Below are 25,993 nucleotides of genomic sequence, written 5' to 3' on the forward strand. Positions count from 1 at the left end.
CCCACTATTAGTTGGTAAAAGAGTAGCCCCAGAGTTGGCGGTGGGTGGTGATGACTAGCTGCCTTCTCTCTAGTCTTACACTGCTAAATTAGGGACGGCTAGCACAGATAGCCCTCGAGGAGCTTTGTGCGAAATTCAAAAAACAAACAAACAATTCTCATCGTCAAATATAATGAAGATGCTCTAGCACACGCCAAAGATTACTTCAGGTAATCATGTAAAACAATTGATATACACTTTAGAATACAATAAAAATAATTAGATTTAATAACATTGTAGCTAAATGAAGATAAATTTACTTTAATAAAATAATAATAACCAGTCTCCTCAGGCCAATGTTAGTGTTATGCCACACAGGCATTTGCAAATGATTCAAGTGAAGTACAAGTGATTGGTTATTCAATGTACAAGTAGTTTATAAAACGTGTATTAATTTGGCTTTGAAATTAGTCACCATATTTAGTGTTAAAACCTTTAGTCCGTGATGACGAGAAAAACCACTTGTAGAGAAAAATATATATGTAAAAACGGCTGGTAAGGGTAGAGAAAACTCTATGTAAAGGAGCGAACAACATTTTGACCTTCGATGAACCTGACGATGACTGAAGAAGATCGAAACGTTGTTTGTTCCTCTACACAGAGCTTTCTCTACCCATACCAGCCGTTTTTACATATATATGTTAAAACCCTTCATGAACCAAAGAGAGACTTTAAAAGTATATATGGATATTTCACCCACGTGGATAGCTAATGAACGAATGGAAACAGGTTAGTTACAACAAGCTATTTGCCAATTAACCAAAATTCTCAAAGTATCGTTTGAAGAATGTGGACCTGCTTCTAAGTAAATGGTGCAATTGTTAAAGAACTTTAACAAATCAAATTATGAGCCATTACATAAGTTATTTGTTATTAAACCCAAAGCTACGTAATGCTCAGCCCATAAGATATAATAATTTTATTTGTTTGCTGTTAAACATGGAACTACACAATGGCCTATCTGTTTTGTGTCAACAACGGATGTCGAAAGCGTATTTTAGTATTTTAAGCCTGCAGATTTACCACTGATCCGCTGTTGACCATAACACAAACAGATATTGCTACCTGCGATTAAGGCTCACGACAGTAGTAATACGCTAGTACTAAATCCAAATCAAATATTCGCGTCACCACTAGATACTTTATGAGTGTATAGACGACTAAAATACAATTAAGACTAGTCAATTTGTCAAATGATCCGTGAAGTGAATTCCTCCTACAGAAGTGCACAAAGCGTATAACTTGCAATAGAGTCAAAAGGATACTCATATAGTACTATGACAAATGGAGCAACATTCTTTGTGTAGATTAATCGCTCTTCAATCAGATAGCAGGAGTACATATACAAATTTGGAAAAATTCTATAACCATATCCATTCATGTGTCAGTCGATGGGACAACGGTAAGTCTAAGGACTTATAATGATGTTTTATTCCTCTCGATAAACATAACAGATAGCCCAATATGAGTTATTTCTATAATAAAGAAACAAACAATCCATCCCGCTAGCATATAAAGACGTAATATGTTTAATATAATGGTGTATTAAAATACAGTACTGGCGGTAATAATCACAGTAAACAAACTGTCTTCTACACCCGATGGAATGCCACAATTAATGTTACATATTTGGGCTACATATTATCACCCTTTGTGCTGTTTATTATTGTGTAATTGACCCTCTATCTTCAACTTTATGAATTACAACATCTTCCCTCATCGTGTTAAAGCTAGTTTTCACATTTCATGAAGAAATTCATATATATATGAAATGTTCTTGGAAAACGCATGACATTCAGCCAATGATTCCAGACATTAAAGTATTTTAGAAACATCTCTTTCAAAGTAATAGTAGATGATAACTGAGGACCTTGTCAGCACTCTGATATTAAGTATAAAATATAGTCGGCTATTGCTGTTCATGGTATTTGTAATACATAATGGTATAATATGTCATAAATTGTACAGAAGTAAAGCTCAGTTAAGACCAATCATTTATTCTCTAGATTACATGATAAATACACTAGTGTCCAAAAGTTAAGAAACAAAGTTGTCGTTGAACATTAACGATTTATTCCTTAAATTTGTGAAAGTAGTTTAGTTAATTTGCATTATAATGAATTGTGCAGAGTGATTGTCATTATTTTATAGCAACGTATTTTACCTTTCTGTTTCTCGAAATAGAATTATGTTTTATGAATATTTTATTTTTTACGTAATACTTAAAGTAAATTAAACACTTTTTATTTCAGTTGCGATTTTTTTTGTTTTAGCTCATAAAAGTATTTACAAGTTGTCTGATTTCGGGATACTGAGTATCCTTAAGCTGAAACTTAAAACGAGTAAATAAGTTAAAAATGAAGTACAACCTCTAAAGGTTATTAATTTTTACATAGAAAATAGGTTAATCTCTAAATTTTATTATTCAGGTCACAAAAGCAAAGTTTGAAGGGAATAATGGCCATTTTCTGTACTTTTACAACACAAGCAATTAAGAAATAACACATACTATCCAGGAACAAATTTATGTTACATAGTGTTATTGGTATTCATAATTTTGTTCCTGAATAGTATGTGTTATTTTTTAATTGCTTATGCTGTAAAAGCACAAAAAATGGCCATTATTCCCTTCAAACTTTGCTTTTGTGACCTGAATAATGAAATTTAGAAATTAACCTATTTTCTTCGTAAAAACGGGCAAATTTGCACATTTTCATTTACATAAGATCTGAATAAAACAACATATGAATCAAGATATACATGTATTTATAATAAAGTTATACAAAATTGTTTAGAAGTGAGTAGTTTTGCGAAATTTGCGATTGTAATGTAAATCACTTTCACGTATCAGTCCCCAAATATAGTCTCCCATCATGTTTTCGTTATACGCTCCCAGGTCACAAAAGAAAAGTTTGAAGAGAAAGATAAGTCTCTTTCATTTACTTTAGGCATAAGCAATTGAGAATTAACACTTTCTGTCCAGGAACAAGAAAAGGTTAAAATTTTGTTACATAGTGCAGTATAAGCCAACATGTGGCTCAGCGATAAACTGAAGAGTTTATAAACGCTAATTATCGGATTTCGATCCTAGCGATTGACAGAGTAGAGTAGTCTTTTGTGAATTTTGAGTTTGCAAAGTGAAACTTATTTTGGAAATGTGTCTATGTTTGTCAAAAATCTAACAAAATGTTTTTTATTCCATAAATTTAATATTAGGTCTGTGGTATGATTGATTGACTATTTTATCAACAAAGACAAGAAAAAATAAAAGTTATACTAACTTGCATTTTGGGTTTGTTGTTGATAAGCATTTAACTGCACATTCATTTTTATCTTCTACTCTCCCTACATTTTTTTCATCGCTACCAGGGATATTGAATTCATCAACATTCAAGTAGTAAAATCCGGCTGCATAAAATCAGAATTTAATTATTTGTGACATGTATACATTTAATAGGTAGAGAGAAATATTTCTTAGAAAGAATTAGTAAAAACTATAGCAGAGATAACACGTTCTTGTATATGATAACAATACACTTTCTGTAGTCTTCCTTATTTCTTTTCAATCAGTTGTTTGAATTTCCGCTGTAAGCGAAATGCTTAATATGAATAACTTAATTTTATTATACTAAACACGGTGATGCAATTTAAAATAGTTTTCTATTAAACATGAGACCAGTATCACATTTTTTCACACATGTTGCTTTACTTACTAATTTCTGGTGGTTTATCAAGCAGCGTAGCTGTCACCAGTATCGATGATTCAGAATAATCAGCCTTAAAAAGAAACTCAGAGTTTGAACATGAACATAAAACCATAACATGCAAATCTACGTAGGATTGATTATTCATATAAAATGAAAACACATGGTACTATAAATATAATGATAAGGATGATAGGTAAATAATCCATAGCAATATTTATTCATGTATGACAATATTGTAAAACATAACATATCGTCAAGTTACATAATAAATGTTTTATTTGAAACGGTTTTTACTTTTTAAGGTAAGCTTCTGTATCGTCTTACAATAGCCTTGATTTATTTGTTCAAGAACAAATAAAATCTATCAGTTGAAAACATTTAATCTTATGTGTGCAGATAAAAGAAGATACGTTTATGATTTATTTATGTGTAACTTAAGTGTAAATCCTAATCTACTTACAGATACTTCATATTCTATGACCGAGTTCACACTGAATCTCAAGTTTCAATCACAATCTTAAGTAAGCGCATTTTGTGTGTGTTTATTATTTTCTTGACAATCTTTTCATTTTCGTTGTTCCTTAGATATATCTTGTAGTTTATTATAAGGATTTTTTCAAACTATAAAGTATTACGCATTGTAAAGAAATAGCTAAGGTTTCGAACTACTTGAAACTTCCACACAATACGTCACAGTTCCAAGTACGAAGAGAACCCGCCTTAACCAGGTTTTTACTTTCAGAAAAGACCATGTTACCGACGAGTATCGAATATCTTCTAACAACCTACTTCTAGTGATGGAATAACAAAACGATTTCCGAAAAAAATGGCTTTTTAAAAGAATTTATTTAGTAAACAGAACAATGTGTATCAGTCATTCCATGCACATATGCATGTTCGCTCACCTGGAAATCCACCATTTCTACAATATTACATTTACATTTTAAGAACGCAAAAGTGAATGATGTTAAACGTGCATTATTTAATACAAGAACAAAACTACGACGTTTATAGAATTAGTTTGAAAGACAATTACTTGAGCGATGTAATTAAACCTGCAAGGGAATACAAGTTAATCCGTTACTTTTGCGTGGGGATCATAAATAACGGAACACGATTACAGCTCAATATAAATTCCTACAGGCATGTTAAAAAGCAACAGTCAAGACTGAAGTCTAAACACACTTCTTACATGAAGTATAAGTTTACTCGCTGTACAATCTACAGTAGTTATCCTTAATAGTCAAACTCATAATTTCGTTCCTTTACGGTGCGTTACAGTTATTGTGCAAGAGAAAATAAATACAGGTTTCAAATGATCTACAAGAGTAATTTAGACTGATATGTATACAAGAACTTAACAAAAAACATGACAATTGATTTTTGCTTGATAACATAATTTTTAAAAATCACTATTTTACAGTTAAACTATTTTATAACGTCGCTTTATCAACAGCTCGATTAAGAAAACATCTTAACACGTTAGTGAAAATGACGATTTTCCTAAAGAACAAGGTGTTTGTAGAAATGTGGTGTACATAGATATACTTTGCTTATACTTTTCCGTTATTTTACACTTCTTTACTTCAAATCTGAATATAACTGCATATTATACTTAGTCAGTTTTGTCATTCATATCCCACAGCATTATACAACAAAAGCATTATTTGAGGATTTATCTATTTGAAATGGACACCTTTTCATGTATGTAATGTTCAACTTAATAACGCTGCATGTGACTTTGATTTGTCCCATATAGCATAGCACACGCTTTGTATGAGGGTTGACAAAGATTCAGCCCTGTCTATATCCAGTTTTTAAATTCGTTTTAATAAACAGTATTTCAGTGGTAGTAGTAAAATAATTTTGGCTTTCATCGTACACAAATTATGAGTTTATTTACTAATGTAAAAAAACACATCGCACATCTGTCTACAGCTTGTTCACTTATAATATACAATACGTAAATTTTTGCTCAAATTAGAGAGTAACTACCTTTTTTGTAACTGATACTGTTCAATTTAACTTTGTAAAATAAGTATGATAACTCTGTTTAGATATTCTAACTTTAAAGATAAAGTATGTTAAAAAAATTTAAAATAGTAATTCGTAACAAAATGAATTGACCTATGTACTTCCTAATGTTTGAGTTATAAATTTAGTCCACTGACTGAAAATGTTTGAATGTAAATATTCAAATGGTGCAACACAGAAGAAAAATAGCAGCTTAAAACGGTGAAAGACAAGCAATAGTAGGTAAAAGTGGTAAACGATAAAGTTTCTTCCCCGGGCCCGGCATGGCCAAGCGTGTTAAGGCGTGCGAGGCGTAATCTGAGAGTCGCGGGTTCGCATCCCGGTCGCGCCAAACATGCTCGCCCTTTCAGCCCTGGAGGCGTTATAATGTGACGGTCAATCCCACTATTCGTTGGTAAAAGAGTAGCTCAAGAGTTGGCGGTGGGTGGTGATGACTAGCTGCCTTCCCTCTAGTCTTATACTGCTAAATTAGGGACGGCTAGCACAGATAGCCCTCCAGTAGCTTTGTGCGAAATTCCAAAAAACAAACAAAGTTTTTTCCCTCTATCGACTATTTTCCGTTTGTTTTATTCTAGATGGTACTTCATTTTTTTTCATCGTTTAGTTTAAGGATCATTACATACAATACGGACGTCTTTTTGTAACCTTACAATTAATAAAATCCTTTATTTCTCATTGTCGCATTATTTAACTTAAATTAAAGTTATGTTAGGTTACGTAATTTGAAATAAACTAAAATTAATGTGTTTTCAATAAATTATTAAAACTTACTGGCGCTTCAAAAATGCTCGAAGCCTTAAATATCATTACTATTTTATAATTTATTTTTCGCAAGGAAGAGATAAGTTTCGAACTATTTAGAATGTCCACGTATATGTCACATTTATAACTTATGTAATAGTTTCTAATAAATTGTCAACTAAGTCGTATAATTAAAATTATCATTAAATTTACTAACTTTTTATCGTATTTATAAATTTAAATATAAAGCTGTACGAATAGGTTTATCTGTTAATAAGCCTTAACTTACCCGGATAAATGGAAGTCGGATGGGTGATACCGTCATCTCTGATGCAAGTAGGATTAACATGTAGGTACGAAATAGATTATCATTCATCTCTGCAATCACAGCTTGAGTTCTGTTCACTGTTTCAATGTTTCAAAATAAATGTGTTACCCCATCTCTCGGAAATACTATATACGATTAGAGACTATTATTGATGTTACGATACTTTATCTGATTGTCGTTATACACTGAACAATACACAGAATATCTTATTAAGGAGTCCTTTGTAGCATTTTTTTCTACTCTAGATAGCATTGTGCCGTCTACATTTTCAAATCACCAGCCACAAGGAGAAAGCTGATCGCCAGTAACGTGTTAACAGTTAAACATTAGGCCTACTAATTTATTACTTATTACCCGATAATATAGAAAATACCTGTTGTTTATTATATGTTATGTTTTAGCAACAGCTCAAATTAGGAAAATCTATTCAAGTTGACAACCATAATCCGAAAATGATGAGAAGTTAAATAAAATATCCAAAAAAAATTAGAAACGGTACGATGTGGATAGTAATTAAAAATAAGATTGCTAGAAATTACTTTTCAATCGTCTCTATTCCCCAGCGTCGTCTCTAACGTTCCTGTGTTTCTAATAGGAATATAACTCTATTTACTGAAGCAACTACATGTTAGGGGTTCCGATGCAAATTCGTTTATATATATTTTATTTTTCTTATTTGGGAGTGTTTCTTCTATCAAACATGAACCAATTTTAAAACTTGATGCAATAATTTACTAAAGTTTATTTTTAACTTTGTTCCGAAGTAAATAAGCAAGAAAATCAGTTTACAAAAGGTATATATTTATATTAATTTAATTCAATAGATAAAATTATCTACAATATGTCCTAAGCCTTATTGAATTACAATTAATTTTACTTTTCAATCCCTTGGTACCCTTGTAAAATCGACGATATATGTGAGGAAAAGCAGATGTTTCATCAAAGTTATAAATACAACTGGTTTACTAAAGAATATGTAGAAAAAGAGTTATGAAAAAGCAAATTCAGTTAAGAGAAAACCAAAGTTTGTTTGAGGACAAAGAAAATATATGGACAAGATTTCTAAACTGGCTATGATAACATCTTGCAGGGAAGTTTTTAAAATTATTTTATATCGTTTGAGTCTCAAAATATTCAACGTGGAAATAAAATAAAACTTAACAAGATGTTTAAAAATATATTAGAATTGTCATAGGTATTGTAGAATGATAGAAATATTTTTCTTTCAAACTTCATACAGTTCGAAGTATAACTGGAAAGAAAAGACATTGAAAAAACTCTACTATTGTTATATTCTATGCAGTTGTCAATCAGTTTATCTATAGTTAAAATAAATATGTTAACAGTTTAGTACTAGCCTTTTGGCGTTGCTAGCTGAGTTCGACCTTAAGTAAATCTACCCGATAAATCACTACCTTTTCAAATAAAACTCATGTATATATATATAATTTGTAACATTCAAATGCCTATCTAGATGGAAGTTTTGTACTTAAATTGTATATATTATAATAACATTGATATGTTGGAAAAAAAGACTTAAGGAATTGAAATTTCCAAATCAAAATATTATATTACTGTCTTTCACCATTTGGGTCACAGGCAAGCTTATATGCTAAATAAAAATTAGGTTTTGATACTCCCTTTAAGTGCACTTCATATAATCCATTGCATAGTCTTGTTTTTAACAACGAACGGACAAAAGCGTACTACCTACCGTTAAACACAACTTGAAAATATTCCTTTCCATCCAAAAAGCTGACCACATGTTTGAAAGGGGTTGTGTAACTGTGTGTCGAAATGTAGAGGGCGGTATTAGATGTTTGAATATATAATATTTATTATATTAATATAGGTATAAAGGCGTTCCTTTATATTGGTTTATTTTGGGTTTAAGTTGTTGTATAAGTTAAGCTTCTTTAATTTTACGTTTGTTTATGTTTGTTTCTTTATTTAGTATTTGAGTGTTTTCTATGGTTATGTTGTGTTTATTTGACTTGCAGTGTTCGAAAACGTGTGAAGGTGACTTTTATGTTCTTTGAATCTGGTTTCCATTTTCTACTTGTTTCTCAATATAGAAGTCGTGGCAGTTATCACATTGTATTTTATAAATAATGTTGGTGTGGTGTTTGTCTCGCAGTCTTCAATACTAAATTTTTTGAATAAGTCCATGTCGATACCAGTATCTCGGAATCCATACATATTGAACTGTTTCTTTAAAGTTGGCTAATGTGAATTAAATAAATATATTTTATAATGGTCCAAAGCGTACCATTTCTCAACTGACTACATGAGTGATAAAAATAAAAAAGGAAACAGAACACAGTCGAATGAAAACTGTTAGAATTTTAATGTGCTTTATAAATATAAGTTCTTAATATTTTATTATGTATATTACTCGTTGTTTAGAGATATTATTACATTTGGATTAAAATATCAGCATTTCACATCATTACTTTTAAATAATTTTGAAACATTTTTGTAGTAATAGTTGCAGGTGTAATATCTACTATTCAAAGCAGTTTGAAGTAGCGAAGAATACAACTTTACAAGTTGTCCGCAGTTCTACAATGAAGTTGTAGAGAGACACTCTCATTCAAGTCTCCCGCTGGTATAGCGGTAAGTCTACGGATTTACAATGTTAAAATCATGGCTTCGATTTTCCTCGGGGAATTCAGCAGATAGCCCAATATGGCTTTGCTATAAGAAAACACACACACACTATTATTGAAACCCAATACTCACAGGTTCTCCTATTTTCTCATATCCTGTTATAGTGAAACGAACTGGCCTTTGCTCTTCTGTAACACCATCTACTATTGCTTCCCACCATTGCTGTTCAACACAGTAATAACGACAATAACAAAATCTAATATAAATATACACTTTTAAAGTATCTACTTAGTCTCAATAAGCTGAAGTATACAGAGATTAACGTATTAAGATACTGCAAAACAAAACATGAAGTTTATATTTTTAAAAATTCAGATTTGTTGAATAAGTTCAAGTTTTAATGATTTAATTTTTTTGTGATATTGTCTTAGCAAGGAAAATTGTAATGTCTTGATGAAAAACAATTTTGTTACATATGAATATTAGAAACACTACCTTTAATTATGAAAAACTAAATTAACATATGTCAATATATATTTTTACTGCAAAATATAATATTAAAAAAAATGAATGAGTAGCGAATAAAACTGCATTACAAATTTTGAACAAAAACAAATGTGAAACACTTCTATAAGGTTTTGTCATCATCAGGTCGGGTCATTGTTTATATGATGCTGTGTTAAACTTATGACAAAATTTTCTTCGTCACTCGTTCAAGCCTTCTCTAAACTTTATCATCTTTCAAGCGCGTTCCTCCTTATCAAATCTTTATCATTTATGTTAGAAACTATGTAATCAAACTCTGAGTGAGAAATACGACTTTATATCTTTAATTAATAAGTATAAACAACTCTGACGTATAGTTTATATGTTAGAAACTAAGCTATTAAATCTTGAATGAGAAATGCGACTCACGGTTATTATGTAATTAGTATAGATATCTCTAATGCAAAATTTATATTTTAGAAACTAAGTTATCAAATTTGGTAGCCTCCCGCTAGTACAGCGGTATGTCTTTGAATTTACAACGCTAATATCAGGGATTCGATTACCCTCGGTGGGCTCAGCAGATAGCCCGATGTGGCTTTGCTATATGAAAACACACACACACGTTATCAAATTTGGCTTGAAAAATGCGCTTTATGTCATGAATTAGTAAATATAAGCAGCTTTAATGTAACTTATTTCTTAGATAGTAAATATTTAAATCCTGAATAATAAGTGCGACTTACCGTCATAAAGTAGTAAGTATAGACAACTCTAACGTAGAACTGATCACCCATTGTTACATTGGTTATTATATTTTCCCAGACGTCACACCTTATCCCTCGTATGGTGTCCTGGAATTTACGTAGCTCCATAAATATTAAGCGATGATCGTTCAGAAAATTGATGATGTTTAAATGACTACTTCTAGAGAAAACTTAAAATACAATTCAGCAACTTTATCATATTGAAATTACTACTTTTATAGAAATCTTTGAATGTAATACCAGCAAACTTTTGTTGTTTAAGATGACCTTGGTATTGGAATTAAGTAAGAACGTTTATGATATCAATAAGAAAGAAGAAAAGTCACTTTCTTCAAAAAAAAAATGTCTTGAATATTATTGCATGAGTGCTGGACCATTGTTAAATGATGAAATGATTAAAGATTTAAGCATGGTATAAAAGTCAACCAAGGGTGAAATTACATTTCAAAATATCTATGTAAAAACATCGAAATAATTTTAAGAAGAAAACGTAGTATGCTTTACTTTAATTGTTCTTAGTAAAATTCAAAACAACTGACTAATGAAGTGATAGTTTTGTAAATTAAATAACTGGTTTTTCTTTATCTTCTACATTATATAATCGAAATGGCACATCGGTATGTATGTCTTCGTAATTCTAATCTGTGGTGTGTAAGGCACATATAACCCATTGTGTAGCTTTGTTCTTAATTCCAAACAAAAAATATTTTGTGAGCATAATTAATATTATATATATATTTTTTAGAAATATATACGTTCTTATATACGTTTCTTATACGTTCAAAATTAATATGATGATAATTTCTGTGAATAACCATGTTTATTTTCCTGATATGTAAATGGTAAATACGATAATTTCCCTTATCTTAAAAATAAGAACATTTTTAGAAATGATAATGAAGTTCTATTAACCTTTTATGTGTACAGAGTGCTTAACAATTGGGATTTTTTGTTGTATTACTTACATAGCCAACATAATAGTAATCTCCTTTTAAAGACAAAAATTCTTCAGTAGTTTTCAGAGTTCCAACAAAACCCCATCCTAATTTCTCAGCAGGTGACCCTCTGATTGGTCCACGGTTACACCGTTTCTCATTGTCTATACTGTAGGCGATTCCTAAGCGTTAAAACAATAAAAATGACTATTAAATCTGATTTTCTATTTTTTCACTGTAACATGATTATTTCTCAGTTAACTCCAAATAAAAAGAAAATTACAAATAGTTTTAAATGTCTGTGACATTAAACCTTTGTGAACAGCATATCTCCCTTTAAATGATATTCAGATAAAAATCTTACTCGTGTTAAATTTTAATGTTTTCCGAAAGTTAATTCTGTTTTTAGACAATATACGTATACCTTTTCCAACATCTGATGCGTTCTATAAAAGTAGAATATTCAAATAAATTAAATTACTTTCAAGATAAACTTGCTTGCATTATATTTATCATTCAGGACTCATTTGCACAATCATTTCTCGTATTTTACCTGTTTATATGAAACAAACAATAATCATTGTTAAAACAAAGAGACTATTATGACTTGCGCTTATTAAGTGCTTTATCTGTTGAACTTTGTATAAAACTATTCGATGGTTAGCTCTTTAACAACGCCACTACGGTTAAAGTGTAAACATAATCGCTGACGAGTCTCAATCCAGCAACCACGAGTCGAGCGCCCCCAACCACTAAACGATGCCAGAGATTTCAGTAAACACGGACTATAAAAGTTACTTCTGGTTGGAAAACAAATTATGCTAACCGAATAAAAACTTTCATATTAACAATTAACACAAATTAACTGTTTAAATGTGTTATTAGTGTTCAGAAAGAAAAGGGATTTTGCTTACTGTAGGCCAGTCGTGTTAGGTAATAATAATCAAATAATACATCAGTAATGCTGAGCTTATTTCCCTATAAGTACGATGTACTTCCTTTACTTCCATGACCTTCATCAAACAAGTTTGATAAAATGCAGATGCTAACAACATATTTACATAGGGTGTTTTATTAAGATTCTGTTAAGAGTAGGTGTTATGAACCAGACCACACTTTAAGATTATCTGTTGAGTGTAGGTGTTATCCCCCTGACCGTTTTTTAAGATTATCTGTTGAGTGTAGGTGTTACCCCCCTGACCGTTCTTTAAGATTATCTCTTGAGTGTAGGTGTTATCCCGCAAAACGTTTTTTTGTTGTTGTTGGATGTAGATCGTTTTCGAGAAAAGGCAAAAAGATGGATTGCACAAGAAGCTAAGTGAGAACTACATATCAAGACTGCAGTTAAACATCACATTGTCTAAATTGGTTTGGTGACAACTGGGCGATAGCCAAATCGGTTACAGAACACTTCGGCGACAGTAAATTATGTGGAAAGATAATCGACTGGACAAGTTGTCGAAATACAACTAGTCGAAAAATAAACTTTTCGACAGCAAATTGCAGACAATTTTGTCACAAGATGAATTTGTTATTATATTTACGTTTACTTAAGGGAATGCATGCATGTTTACATGAACATGAATCAGGTTTACAACATATATGAGTAATTCGTTTCAGTAGGTACAAAATTCAGTCATGATGATAATTCGAAAAATAAATTTTTACTTAGTTAAATCTTGTAAAAATAGATAAAATAATGGAGAAGTATTGAATTTATATCCTGAAAATGAACCAAATAAGAAAAGAATATTAAAAAAAATTAAATTTAATATATTGTAGATGCCTTATAACAAAAACTAAAAATGACCTAATATTGAATTCTACAGTAAAAAAAAACTACAGTCTTAACAAAAAGTTAAGCTAATTATTTTACTTCAATAGCCATACGCTTTCACCAAGCCTACTGTCTGCAATACTACCGGTATATTCGAAATATTGGTATGTCAACGAGTCTGTCAGCAAGTGATAATATCATTAGCAAAAAATGATGTCACTGAGTTGTCTGTCGACTAGCAATATTGTCGACGAATTTAATGTCACCCAGTAAATACTTCCTATAGCCCCTGAACCCAAATTGGTTAATATAACACCATATAGTGTGAAACACTTCGCACACGATACTGTTCAAAGCAACACATAACGATCTTTTAATAAATCTTTTCGTAAAATGGTACTTACAACTATTTCAAAACCCGTGGCTTATATATGTATTGAAACATCTTTGTTTCTATCATCTTTTTCAAAGCAACTATTCATTTTTCTTGAGAAAACACATATTCATATTCGATGACTACTTTAAACACATGTACGAATATGAAAAATTTTGCTCACCCGTATTAAAATCTTGTATTTCAATGTTCAAACCTTTTTCTTCCCAAGAATCAAAGCGAACTAGTTTGAACAAACTGTCAAAGTATATCTAAAATGAAATGGTATTTTAAATACATTTTATGAACGATTGAATTAGCTTTCAACGAAATGTGCATGCAATATTTTTATAGTTGTTAGATATTTGACTTAATGAGATATAGAAAACATTGTAGATACAGAAACATTGAAGAATTAACAGATTTAAATATTTTAAAAACTTCTTTAATAAACAAATGTTCCAGCCATAGATAAGATAAACATAGTGTTACACTAATTTATATTGATAATAGTGCTTTATTTTATTTACATCATTAAGATTTTAACATTCTGCCACATTCAAAACTTTTGTAGATCTTTATATAGAACAGTTTTCATAGCCATAGTTTTCTTTAAGCCAAGAAAGTATTTGGTTAACTCAAACTATTTCTATTTGAAATACTCTTCATCCGTGATGACGAGAAAACCCATTTGTAGAGACTATGACCGAAGAAGGTCGAAAAGTTGTTCGCTCCTCTACATAGAATTTTCTCAACCCACACCAGCCGTTTTTACATATATATGACTTCATATTTTAAACAAAAGCACAAAAACTTAGTACTTCTTCAAAGTAATGGTAATCTATGAAACATAAACAGCGTGTATATATATATATGTATGAATTACCTTGTAGAGATGAATGGATGACTTTATGTGGTCTTCTTTTTCTTTCAAGTTGTACTCCTCCCCTAGGTAAAAAATTTTTGACCCAATTTTTGGAACAGGCTTTATATTTTTGCGTGACATACAACCAATCCCGACGGAAGGCTGGAATATTTAACAAAATTATTAGCATGCTTGTTTCATAAGTTTATCAAAATTAACGTATTTAATTTGGTGTTGTTTGAAGTTAAACACAAAGCTACACCACTGGTATCGAAACCTGGTTTCTAGCACTCTAAGTCAGCAGAATACCGCTGTACCATTGAAGGAGGGCATGAATTTAAGATATATTTTTAATTAAAACAACAACAACAGAATTCATCAACTAACAAAATTCTTACCTTAGGCTAGAATATGGTATTAAAATTAGATTTTGATAATTATGTGATAATTAAACTTTGTACTTTTTACTTCCCAATAATAATTAAGAATTACGAAAGATCTTTAAAGCTCTCTTTTCCCAATGTTTTAAAATTACTCTATACGTTTAATTTTCCCTAAAATCTGCATTAACCTGATATTCGCCAGTGTTATTTTACAGTACTTGAAAGGGATATTTTTCCTTAGTCAACTTTACATCACATCTTTCAATTTGTTTTCTTTTCTGATATTTCCAAAATCTTGTAAAAGATCCTTCTATGTACTCTTATAGTTACAATGTTTTACTTGTTATACGCCTCATAAATGAGTACTATTTTCAATCTTCCTTACTTCTAAAAAATATCTTTAAAAATGATCCTTTTTATCTATTTTATATTTTATTTAAGATGCTTGCAGGAAGGTTTCCTTTTTCCATTTGCATGTAAATAGATCATATGTGCACTTTTTAGTCTCAATGCATGAAATAAAAATAATATTAAGTTAATATTTTCAACATATATGCATATGATAATTCTACGAGATTTAAAGTAATAATTTCACATTCTTCAATACGATATTTATGCCATTTTGCCTAGTTTTCTTCATAACAGAAACAAGAATGCCTTTTACTGTATATATTTGATGAACTTCTTGTATATAAAGATTTTAGAGAAAACTTGATATTTATGTACTTTCAGTGAAATATCTAAGTCCTCTTTCAAGCTACATACAATGACGGAGAATAGCTAAAAAACCAAAAGAAAAACGTTTTCTACTACCAAGAAGATACATTCCTTTAAATATTCTTTAAAAATGTAATTCAGACTAATAAAAGTATAATTCTCATTTAAGTTTGTTATTAGTAACTTTTAGATGAACGAAGATATACACACCAAATTAAATAATGCTTAACACGAACCAAAGAACAATGTTAGCTATGAAAATTAAAATGTCCACAGCAAATATTTAAACAAAAAATACCATATTTTCGAAATACATTAAGAAAGAAATAGTTAGTTGATTTAAGTTCTCTGTAATGTATCGCCAAAAAAACAAATAAAATTCGTTACTACCAAGAGACTCTTGTTATGTTTACAAAATTGATAAAGGAGAGGTATTTTTGAAGTAGATAATATAAATAAATACCTGAAAAGCAGTATTATAGCGAACGTATGGAGAATACGCAACAAAGTCGAAAACTTGATCAAATTTAATTTTTTTCCCGTCAGACAATGAAGTAATGGCATTACCATAAACAGAAACTCTTACAGGTATAACTTTGTTTAAACCATTTGCATTTGTCCAGGATGGTTCTGAAAATCAATTGAAGATAAAGAAACAAATAAAAATGGCGCCTTCCATTAACTTATAATACAAATAAATTATTAGAAAGTACTGATAATAATTATGAAAATAGTGAATAACGTGTAAAAATATAAATATTAAGATATTTTCGCCCTCTTTTGTATAAAAGTGTGTACTAATAATTTACACAGCAACTGCTTATCAGACACTCAGATCGTACATACAAACACAATGCTTATAAAGGTACATACAGTCATACTATTTCCCTTGGCGGACTCAGCAGATAGCCCGTTGTGGCTTTGCTATAAAAAAAAAACAACATACACATACAGTCATACTATTCTTAGTAATAAATCAAAACTTGTGACTTAAGGATTTGCTAAAATAACAAATGTTGGAAGTTTTGAAATTTTGAAAGCAATTCAATAAATATAGTAGTAGGAAATATATAATTGGAAACCGTTAACCAAATCAGGACGCTATATAAAACGCGTGATGTCAACAAGCGAACAAGATAACGAGTCAGCTAGAAGCACATTCCACAGTACAACATAAGAAGTAGCAACTGGTGGTTCGTAAGAAAGAAAGCACATTATGCCGATATATCAATAGATAAACACACAAAGGTTTATGAGTATAAGGAAAATTTTTATTCGTTGTAGATTTGTTTGTTTGTTTTTGAATTTCGCGCAAAGCTACACGAAGGTTATCTGAGTTAGCTCCTTAATTTTGCAGTGTAAGACCAGAGGAAAGGCAGTTAGTCATTGCCACCCACCGCCAACTCTTGGGCTACTCTTTTACCAACAAATAGTGGGATTGATCGTCACATTATAATGTCTTCACGGCTAAAAGGGTGAGCATATTTCGTATGACGGGGATTCGAACTCACGACCTTCGGATTACGAGTCGAACACCTTAACCCACCTGACCATGCCGGGCTTCATGTTCGAAGAAAATTGCAGATATCTGGCCTTGCAAATCATCAATATAAAATAGGTTATAAAATACTGTGGAATGAAATTCTCCTACAACCCAAAATTAAAAAAAGAAGGTTGTTTAGAAATCATAGAAATCTCTAAAGGTAAAGAGCCGGCCAGGTAGTTAAGGCACTGGACTCGTAATCTGAGGGTCGCGGATTCGAATCCCCGTCACACCAAACATGCTTGCCTTTTCAGCCGTGGGGCGTTATAATGTGATGGAAAATCCCACCATTCGTAGGTAAAAGAGTAGCGCAAGAGTTAGCGGTGCGTGGTGACTAGCTACTTTTTCTCTAATCTTACACTACTAAATTAGGGACGGCTAGCACAGATAGCCCTCGTGTAGTTTTGCGCGAAATTGAAAACAAACAAACTCTAAAGGCAATCATTCCTCACAAAACCGTGATAATGGTCCCAGTAATATAAATTATATTCAGCAAGCTTTATTCACTGGTCATACAATTCACCAGGTTTGATTTTTAACTATGTCTGGTCACCTGCTGACATTATTTCTATCTTACTTAATCCTTTTATCTTTACTATGTTATATAAACTATGTATAGCTTAGTGCTGATCATGCCTGAGAAAGACAGACCACCTTGTAGTATGTTCCGTCACGAATAAAATGTTACTTATGCTTATAAATCGTTGTGTGCCTACCTGTTGAAGTGGTTCTGCTTATTAACACCGAATAGAACTTGGAGTGAAAGCAACAAGTGGAAAAATATGTGTCAAGAGACCGACATTAATCAATTTGTATTCATACATTTCTAATTAGTGACTTTAAATATCTACGACAATTGCCGTGAAACAATTGCATACAAATAGTTATTGGTTTGGTTTGATAGAAGACCGCAAAAGTACCAATCAGATTAAAGGAGTCATGTGCAGAGTTTTGTGCAAGCTGAACTCCATTATCAATCATAATTGTACTAAGTAGTACAAAACACCGTGATTTTGGTTATGGAAGCAACTCCTTGCCAGTTCAGGACTTGTAAAGATATCCTTTAGCTCACCAACTAATCCAGAACTGCTCAGGATCTCTGCTGCACCTCTAGTTTCAGAATGGTTACACTACAGTTTTATAAATATTTGATGCACCAACTTCTTGTATGTAGGTAAAGCTATATTTTATCCAGTCTAATAACATGTGTAGGGAAAAACGTATAATTTTAGAATGAAGAAAAGTACATAAAATTACCTTGATATTAATAAACGTATTGGGAGAACTTTTATGTCTGAAATAATATCTTCGAATAAATGTTGATAACTGGCTTATTATAGTTCCAATGTTAATGAATATCATGGAAGGTGGAATTAATGAACATATTGCCATTCAGAATGAACAGTTTAATAATTTTTTATATCGACCTTCTCAAGATAGTTTCAGAAATTTTGATGTAGACGAGTATATGAATAATTTTATTAAAATCATGTTATGTTTGTATTAAACAAAGCTGGGTGAAACAGAATCTGGGAGATATGTTAACCTGAAATTAATACTTACTTAGATTACCAAATATGAACAAAAGATCTTGCAATTATTTATAACATTGGTAGATTGAAGACGATCATAAGAGATCTTGCAAAGTAAAGTGAAAAGAAAAACTGTACAGTGTCTGTAGACTAGAAAGGAGAGTAAGAACACTTATAAAACTAAATAATATAAATTGTTTAAGGAAGATTACTCACCAGTGAAGTAATACTCTATGATCACTTCTTTATTTTCCGGGTCTTGGTGTGACCACATGTTACACTTAATTCCTCGTATATAAGCATTACTTAAATATTCCTAAAAATCCATAACACAGAATTCAAATCAATTTCAAGTTCTATACATGTACTCATTAATTATTTTGATACAATTCCATAAAACAAAAAGTAAGTAATTTAAAAATGTACAGAAATTATTATGTCATTAACATACTGGATAAAGTCGAAAGGCGAACGTATCAATAGACAGGTGTGACTCTCATCGAAAAACATTATCACATCGATAATGTTAATCAATTTAAACTAGGTTTTCATTTTTGTGATGGCTACAATCTTAGGCTGTTGCACAAATAAATATCACAAAGGGTCTAATGTTTCATTAGTGAAAGTTTTGTTATCTTTATTTAATTAAAGTGTTTAATATTTCTTACCTAAATAATTTCGGTAAACAAAGTTATATAGCTAATATATACATATGTAAGTCTACATTTAACTAAATTTAATCACATTTATGAAGAACATGCATGCTTTCCAGTGTTACAATGTTATGTCTTCGGACTTAAAACGTTAAAAATCGGTTTTTGATACCCGTGGTGGGAAGAGCACAGCTAACCCATTATATATTTTTGTGCTTAATTTAAACCGACAACAACAACAAGAACATACATAAAACTCAAATAACATTTTTAAGGTCTCACAACTAATGCAGGTCATAAACCTTATTACTTTTTTGATGATGAAAGTTAGTCACCCACTTCAACTGCTTACAGTGATTGGCTGTTTAAGACGTATAAGCGAGAAAAGAGCCTGAGGCTAGAAGATCATGTAATGTCAACGTTCTATGAAGTGGAACCAGAGGACACGTTATTAGGGACGCGTTGCCAGGAGCGTGAGTAAATGGAGGACAGTTAGTGACGTTAATATTTCGAAATTATGCTACCAAATTGTGTTACAGGAAACATTAGTACCATAACATAGGATGATGAAGTCATCTGTAATAATTGAGCTGTTACATAGTTTGTGGATGTTGTAGATCAATAAATATTAAAGTGTTCCAAAAAGTGATTACGTCATTAACTTATAGTTTTCGCTTCAATAATTAGTCTCAAAAACAATGTTTCCTGTAATTGGAATAACATTTTTTCTACAATAATACAAGTTTATCTTAAACATGCATAATTTTAAAAGGACTATTTTGTATTATTTGATAAGTAAATTATATATAAATTATTCAAATATAATGTTTCTGTTTAGCTAATTACAATGTACGACAGTTTGCCTTTTTCGGATTACATATATTTTTGTGTTATCGCTCTACATATGTAGTAATATAGTTCTGTTTTACATTCGTATGTCTAATTTTACCCATAATTTATTGAACATTATGACACATATTAAAGTTCAATGTAATTAGATCTTTACAAATATAAAGTTAACCTATACTGGAGAGGGACACATTGTGTGTATGTGTTATTGTAAAGCCACGTTGAGTTATTTGCTATGTTCATCGTGGAGAATATAACCTAGGGTTATAGCAATGCAGGTTCGTAGACTTACCATTGTCGTACAGAGAACAGGGACAGAAGAATTACACTTCTAAAAAACTGAGTAACGTTTCTCATAATTACAGGAAAATTATTTGTGTATACTTGTCTTATAATTGCAATATTCAAGTGAGAGTAAAAGAATTTACTGAGAATTAGATAATATATATATTCTTGTTTAGAATAAATACAGTAGTTTATATGTGTAACAATTTGAGAAAACAAATGTTGAACTTATCACGAGTCAGTTACATTATAATACAGAACATATGTCACTATATATGAAAATACGCTTTACAAAACTGTTTTCCGCATTAACATTCAGTAGCTAGATATAAATCTCGTTCTATTCATATACACATACTTAACATCTACTTAATCAAGAAACTAAACGTTTTCTCACTTCAATATAAAATGTTCAAACTCTACATAAATATTATACGACATTAACTGTAATGCTGTATAACTTGATTTTATAGTTTACACAAATTAACTGATCTTAGAATTATTTAAATGACTGTTTTAACCTAAAGTATTGAAATTGTACGTTTAAATCATATGATCTAAAAGAAAGACTCTTTGTAGAACAAACTCCAGTCACTAAGATAAACCTTGCTATTATAAAAACTCAACAAAGTAGCTACACTTACCATTTTAGTTACTACAATTTTCTTTTTTAAAGTACAAAACACTAGATCGCTGAGGTAAGTGGTATATATATATGTATATTTGTCTGACGTAATTTCTTTATGGATAGTTGAAAGAGGAAACTTATGGAATAGAACTTTTAAAATACTTTAAGCTAATTTGTATCAGTTTTCTCATCCACATAATGAAGGCTATGACTATGAAATATAACGTTCTTACCAAAAAGTTATTGCAATGAAGCTCTACAAAACTGCTTGTATCATTAATAAGCTAATAAACAATATCTGTCATGCCCAAAATTCTCAAGTTATAGACACAACTCAAAATCAACGATTGTTTTTGCGACAAAAATTATTGAGGTAATTAAAATAAAAGTAATTGCTTTTACACATATTTATCAAATTCCTGTTCTAGTTGCAACATACTTTTTACGGCTCTGGTCTGCTTAAATGGTTTTGAAAGACGCCTTCCTATTAATGTGAAGGTCTTTTTCAATTTTGTCAAGTTGCTTGTACTAATATTGACTTTGATAACTTTTGTAGAATAGTATTACAATGAAAATACAGAATCAAATACTAGTGTGTAATTATTGCACGAGGATGAGCAAAATGGACGTTGGAAAATGCGTTGTAAGACGACCTGAAACATCATTTTTATAAAATTTGATTAATTGTAGTATATTTATAATAAGTATAGTATATGTAATCAACCAAAATGGCATTGCTAGCAAAAGAAATATTCACTATAATAATGTGAAGCTAATAATACAAAATAAAAAGGGAAAATACTTCACATGAGAAATTCTTACATGCATACCTATGTAGCAACCTACCTGACAAAACGTTTGAGATAAAATATACTGCAGAGTTTAACTTCCAAATTTTAACCTCAACTGAAGGAAAACAAGGAAAGAGGGTGGATAAAATAAATTAACAACGATGTGACGCACCTTATTTGCTAGATCACATAAAAAAATATGTAAATACTAAAATATTTCACTAGATGCTGAACGTGTTCACTAAGTAAAGCGCAATTGTAGTTATGATCAGAATCAACTCTAATGAGAATGATATTTATGATTAATTATCTCAACCCACACTGTCATTTTGCATATCTGGATAGAAAATTCATCAATATAAAAATAGTTTGAAATTTCATGAAAATGGTGTTGAATGTTCTCCTATCTAGGTTAAAAAATAACAGACAAATTATTTTATTCCAGATATTACACATGTGACAAATGAAACTGATTTTCTTAATAATATAACTTTTTAATTGACACAGAAACTTAAAAATTACAGGTTTAAATTCATTATGTATCACAAACGTAGTTGCTTACTACTAGTTTTAGCTACAATAAGCTTACCGGTTTACTATCCAGTGCCTTACGAAGTATTGCTGATGGTCCAATCAGCACGTGACCAGGTCTGTGATCTAGCCATCCCCAAAAAATACTGTCGGAGTTAATGAGAGCACTCGTGATGTTTACAACTGTGCAGGTATTCTCTGTCAATTGGTAGATATTAGAGAAAAACAATTTTGGTTTCCAATTAAAACGTAAATCATTATTTTATGTTTAGACATTTTTATATCATAAATTAATATACTAAGACAATCGCACATCAAGCTCGTTTAATAGTAATGACACAAAAATGATTGAAAATATGCGTTTCATGTTTTTCAACCTTGTTTAAGTATGAAATTGTGGAATTATGATTATTCATTACAAGTTATTGGTCCTTAGAGCTGTATTTATATATATTAAACATAAAGCTTGATTCTAATAAATCTCAACTTGATATGGTCAGGTGGTTGAAGCGCTCATTTGTGATCTGCGAGTCGGGGTCTAAATCCCTGTCATCAAACATGCTCGCTTTGACAACTGTCGGAACATTATAAAGTGTTAGTCAATCCCATTATTAGTTGGTAAAATAGTAGCTCACGTAGTTTTGCGCGAAATTAAAAAACAAACAAACAAGCACAGATAACTATGCAGCTTTGTGCGAAATTCAAAGTAATAAATCTCATGTTTTTTTACACTAAACAAAAGGGTAAAATAAAGTTAGAAAAACTGAATCCTGAAATTATTAATATTTTTTTATAATAGTTAAGAAAATTCAGTATTTTATTGAAGTTAATTTTAAGTTACTTCTGAATGATATTTTTATGAAAATTGCAAAATAGTTACATAAAAATATCAAATTAGTGTTAAAGAAGAAATATATACTTGAATGATTCAAATCCATTAATACTCTTATCATTCTGTGCAATTGATTACATTTTCAGTTTAACCATATTGTCCTTCCTTGTTACAGATATAGATATTCTCATGTATCAAAGTTTAATTACAATTTTGTATAGAGCAGTGGTTCTCAAAGTGATCATCAAACCTCTCGTTTGCAGACTGATCCAAAGTACAAGTTACATCAAAAGCAGCGCCATTCTTTCCTTTAATTCTGTTGTTTTATTGTTTGTTTTTGCAGGGGCAAGAGAAAGCGGTTAATTGGTACATGGGGGTTTTCGCTACATTAAAGTAGTCCCCGGACGAAATGGTTTGAGATCTACAGGTACAGAGGGTGGTTATAAATTCTCAATGAGTTGAGTGAATCTTGTAAGATTTGTTTTTAGATTTTTTTCTCTCAAAGCTACACAGTTACATGTGTTTCTAGTTTGTAACTTATAAACCAAAAGGAAAGCTACTTGTCAACAACACTCACCGGCAACTCGTTGACTACTCTCTTATGATTAATTAATATAATTTGACTACTTTGAAAATAAAAATTTGAAACACATTAAACATGTTATTTCTCATGTTAGAAAGTCAATCTTTTGGATTTTTGTCTACTTTTATTCAACACATTTGTACTCCTTCGTTCCAGAATGAAACTAGAAATATAACTAAAATAATAAAAAATGAATGAATGAAACTAGCATTGATATAAATCAATCTAGAGTAAAGTAAAAAGCACTGTACCATAGTTGCAGGACATACTTTAAACAATGTGCATAAACAGCAATTCTTAATTTTTAAGCTTACAATACACTGTAGGTTATTTCTATTGTGCTCACTGTACAGATTTTAGTATTATAAGCTTTCATATTCGATTCTGCGTACCTGGAAGAACATAAAAATATTTAAAAATGCTAAAATTTAATTAATTAAACAGTGTATTATTTCATTTTCTGTTTTGATTTATCAGAAATCAAGCAGAGGTATCCTACACAGTGTAAAATTAACTACATGTTTTATTAGAACTTTGACGATACATAATTAAACTTACCCAACACAATTACCATCTGCATAGTTCCTTTGTCGTACAGTAATGTTGTACGCTTTCCATCATTCAAAAGATCCAGTCTTCCTCGTTCTGCAACTTCGTCATAATACTCGGTGACATACACGGAAGTGTTCTAGCAATATTAACATAGAGAACTTGTTAATCTGCTTATTGATATCGTCAAGTCTGATTTCAACTTACGCACTTTGTTCAACTTATAAATTTATAGGTTTATTCTTATAGTATTTCGGGGAGTGAGCTTTAATAAAATACAATTTATCTAATGAATTACTAGTAGGAATACATACGCGAAGATCTAATGGAAATATGTTATACAATATAACTTTCACCTATGTTGCTTTAGGAATATATATGGATTGTTGAGAAGAAGAGCGTATTTTAACATATGTGACAATCAGAGTAGATAGTTTTAGCATTTACTTACACCAAACTTATAAATAGATTTGGACTAGCACAAGGTAAATATGTTTTTTCTCAGAATTTCTAAGTTACAACATATTATTGTGAACACGATAAACCACACTCTTCATTATTGTCAAATAGTTAACACTCAATGACGTTGTTTTAAATAAACATAGTGAGCGTATTAAGCTTGCTTTACATTTATCTTGTCATAAAATTTTGCTTTAGACATTGCTGCTTACAGGTGATGGAAAAAAGATTCGTGTTTAATACAAAACTATTGTAGCAAGTGACCCGTGTCATGAGAAGAAATAAATCACAGCTTTAACCTGCTTCTTAACATTCTAAGAAGTAAGACATAAAATAAATGTTTAATCACTTTTGTGAAATAAAAGAATTATAGTAAACTAATATTATAAGTTACTCTTTGCATCATTGTATTTAAACAAACTATTTATATCCTTACCTCAGGGCTTAAGGAGACTTCTACAGTCGACTGGTATGAGCCATAAGTTATACCTTTAATATCGGGAAATTGTGGATCAGTTTTTCAGCTGATGAAAATAGATAAATATACATCAGTATAAGACAAAAGTGAATGATTTATCATATAAGTTTTTATTGCGAAATATCCATAAGACGCTTAGTTTACTGTATAATATTTAAATAAACATCAAATTGTCTACACATCTGTATTACAGATCAAAGTTATCAGTTTATAAAACTAACGTAAAGACAAGTAATTATAATGTCTCGCCAATAAATTATTCTTAATGTTAAAATCGAGTATGATTTCCAGGAACTACTTCTGTGAAGCAGAACAATTTCTGTATACATGAATTAAATTACTAAGGCTATCTCTGAATCACAATAGACATCCTTGGAAGCACTTTCTACATTGTTATAGAAACCACTGAATGTTAATTAAAGTAGTTGAAATGCATATTTTTCTCTTGTAGATTTTAAGACAGGAGTGTGTAGAGATGGCATTATCTTCTGCTTCACTTCTGAGAATGTCCTTCGTTC

At 30.6% G+C, this 25,993-nt stretch overlaps 1 protein-coding gene across 1 annotated transcript in view; it reads right to left on the reverse strand.

Moving 5' to 3' along the window:
• The window catches only part of LOC143230450 (uncharacterized), a 36,764-nt gene extending 11,252 nt beyond the window's left edge, over positions 1-25,512 (reverse strand). The window contains exons 1-15 of the mRNA XM_076464030.1: positions 25,434-25,512; positions 24,548-24,677; positions 22,633-22,772; positions 19,054-19,153; positions 16,226-16,392; positions 14,684-14,824; positions 13,982-14,069; positions 11,678-11,829; positions 10,692-10,799; positions 9,592-9,681; positions 8,980-9,072; positions 8,564-8,603; positions 6,811-6,926; positions 3,753-3,816; positions 3,321-3,447 (exon numbers count right to left, since the gene is read on the reverse strand). Coding sequence (XP_076320145.1) covers positions 3,321-3,447; positions 3,753-3,816; positions 6,811-6,926; positions 8,564-8,603; positions 8,980-9,072; positions 9,592-9,681; positions 10,692-10,799; positions 11,678-11,829; positions 13,982-14,069; positions 14,684-14,824; positions 16,226-16,392; positions 19,054-19,153; positions 22,633-22,772; positions 24,548-24,569 — 1,448 coding nt within the window. The 5' untranslated portion in view covers positions 24,570-24,677; positions 25,434-25,512. The remainder of the gene's footprint in view (positions 1-3,320; positions 3,448-3,752; positions 3,817-6,810; positions 6,927-8,563; positions 8,604-8,979; positions 9,073-9,591; positions 9,682-10,691; positions 10,800-11,677; positions 11,830-13,981; positions 14,070-14,683; positions 14,825-16,225; positions 16,393-19,053; positions 19,154-22,632; positions 22,773-24,547; positions 24,678-25,433) is intronic.
• Positions 25,513-25,993: the final 481 nt, after the last annotated feature.

Source organism: Tachypleus tridentatus, chromosome 10 (genome assembly GCF_004210375.1).
Source record: "Tachypleus tridentatus isolate NWPU-2018 chromosome 10, ASM421037v1, whole genome shotgun sequence".
In the NCBI taxonomy this organism is placed as follows: Eukaryota; Metazoa; Arthropoda; class Merostomata; order Xiphosura; family Limulidae; genus Tachypleus; species Tachypleus tridentatus.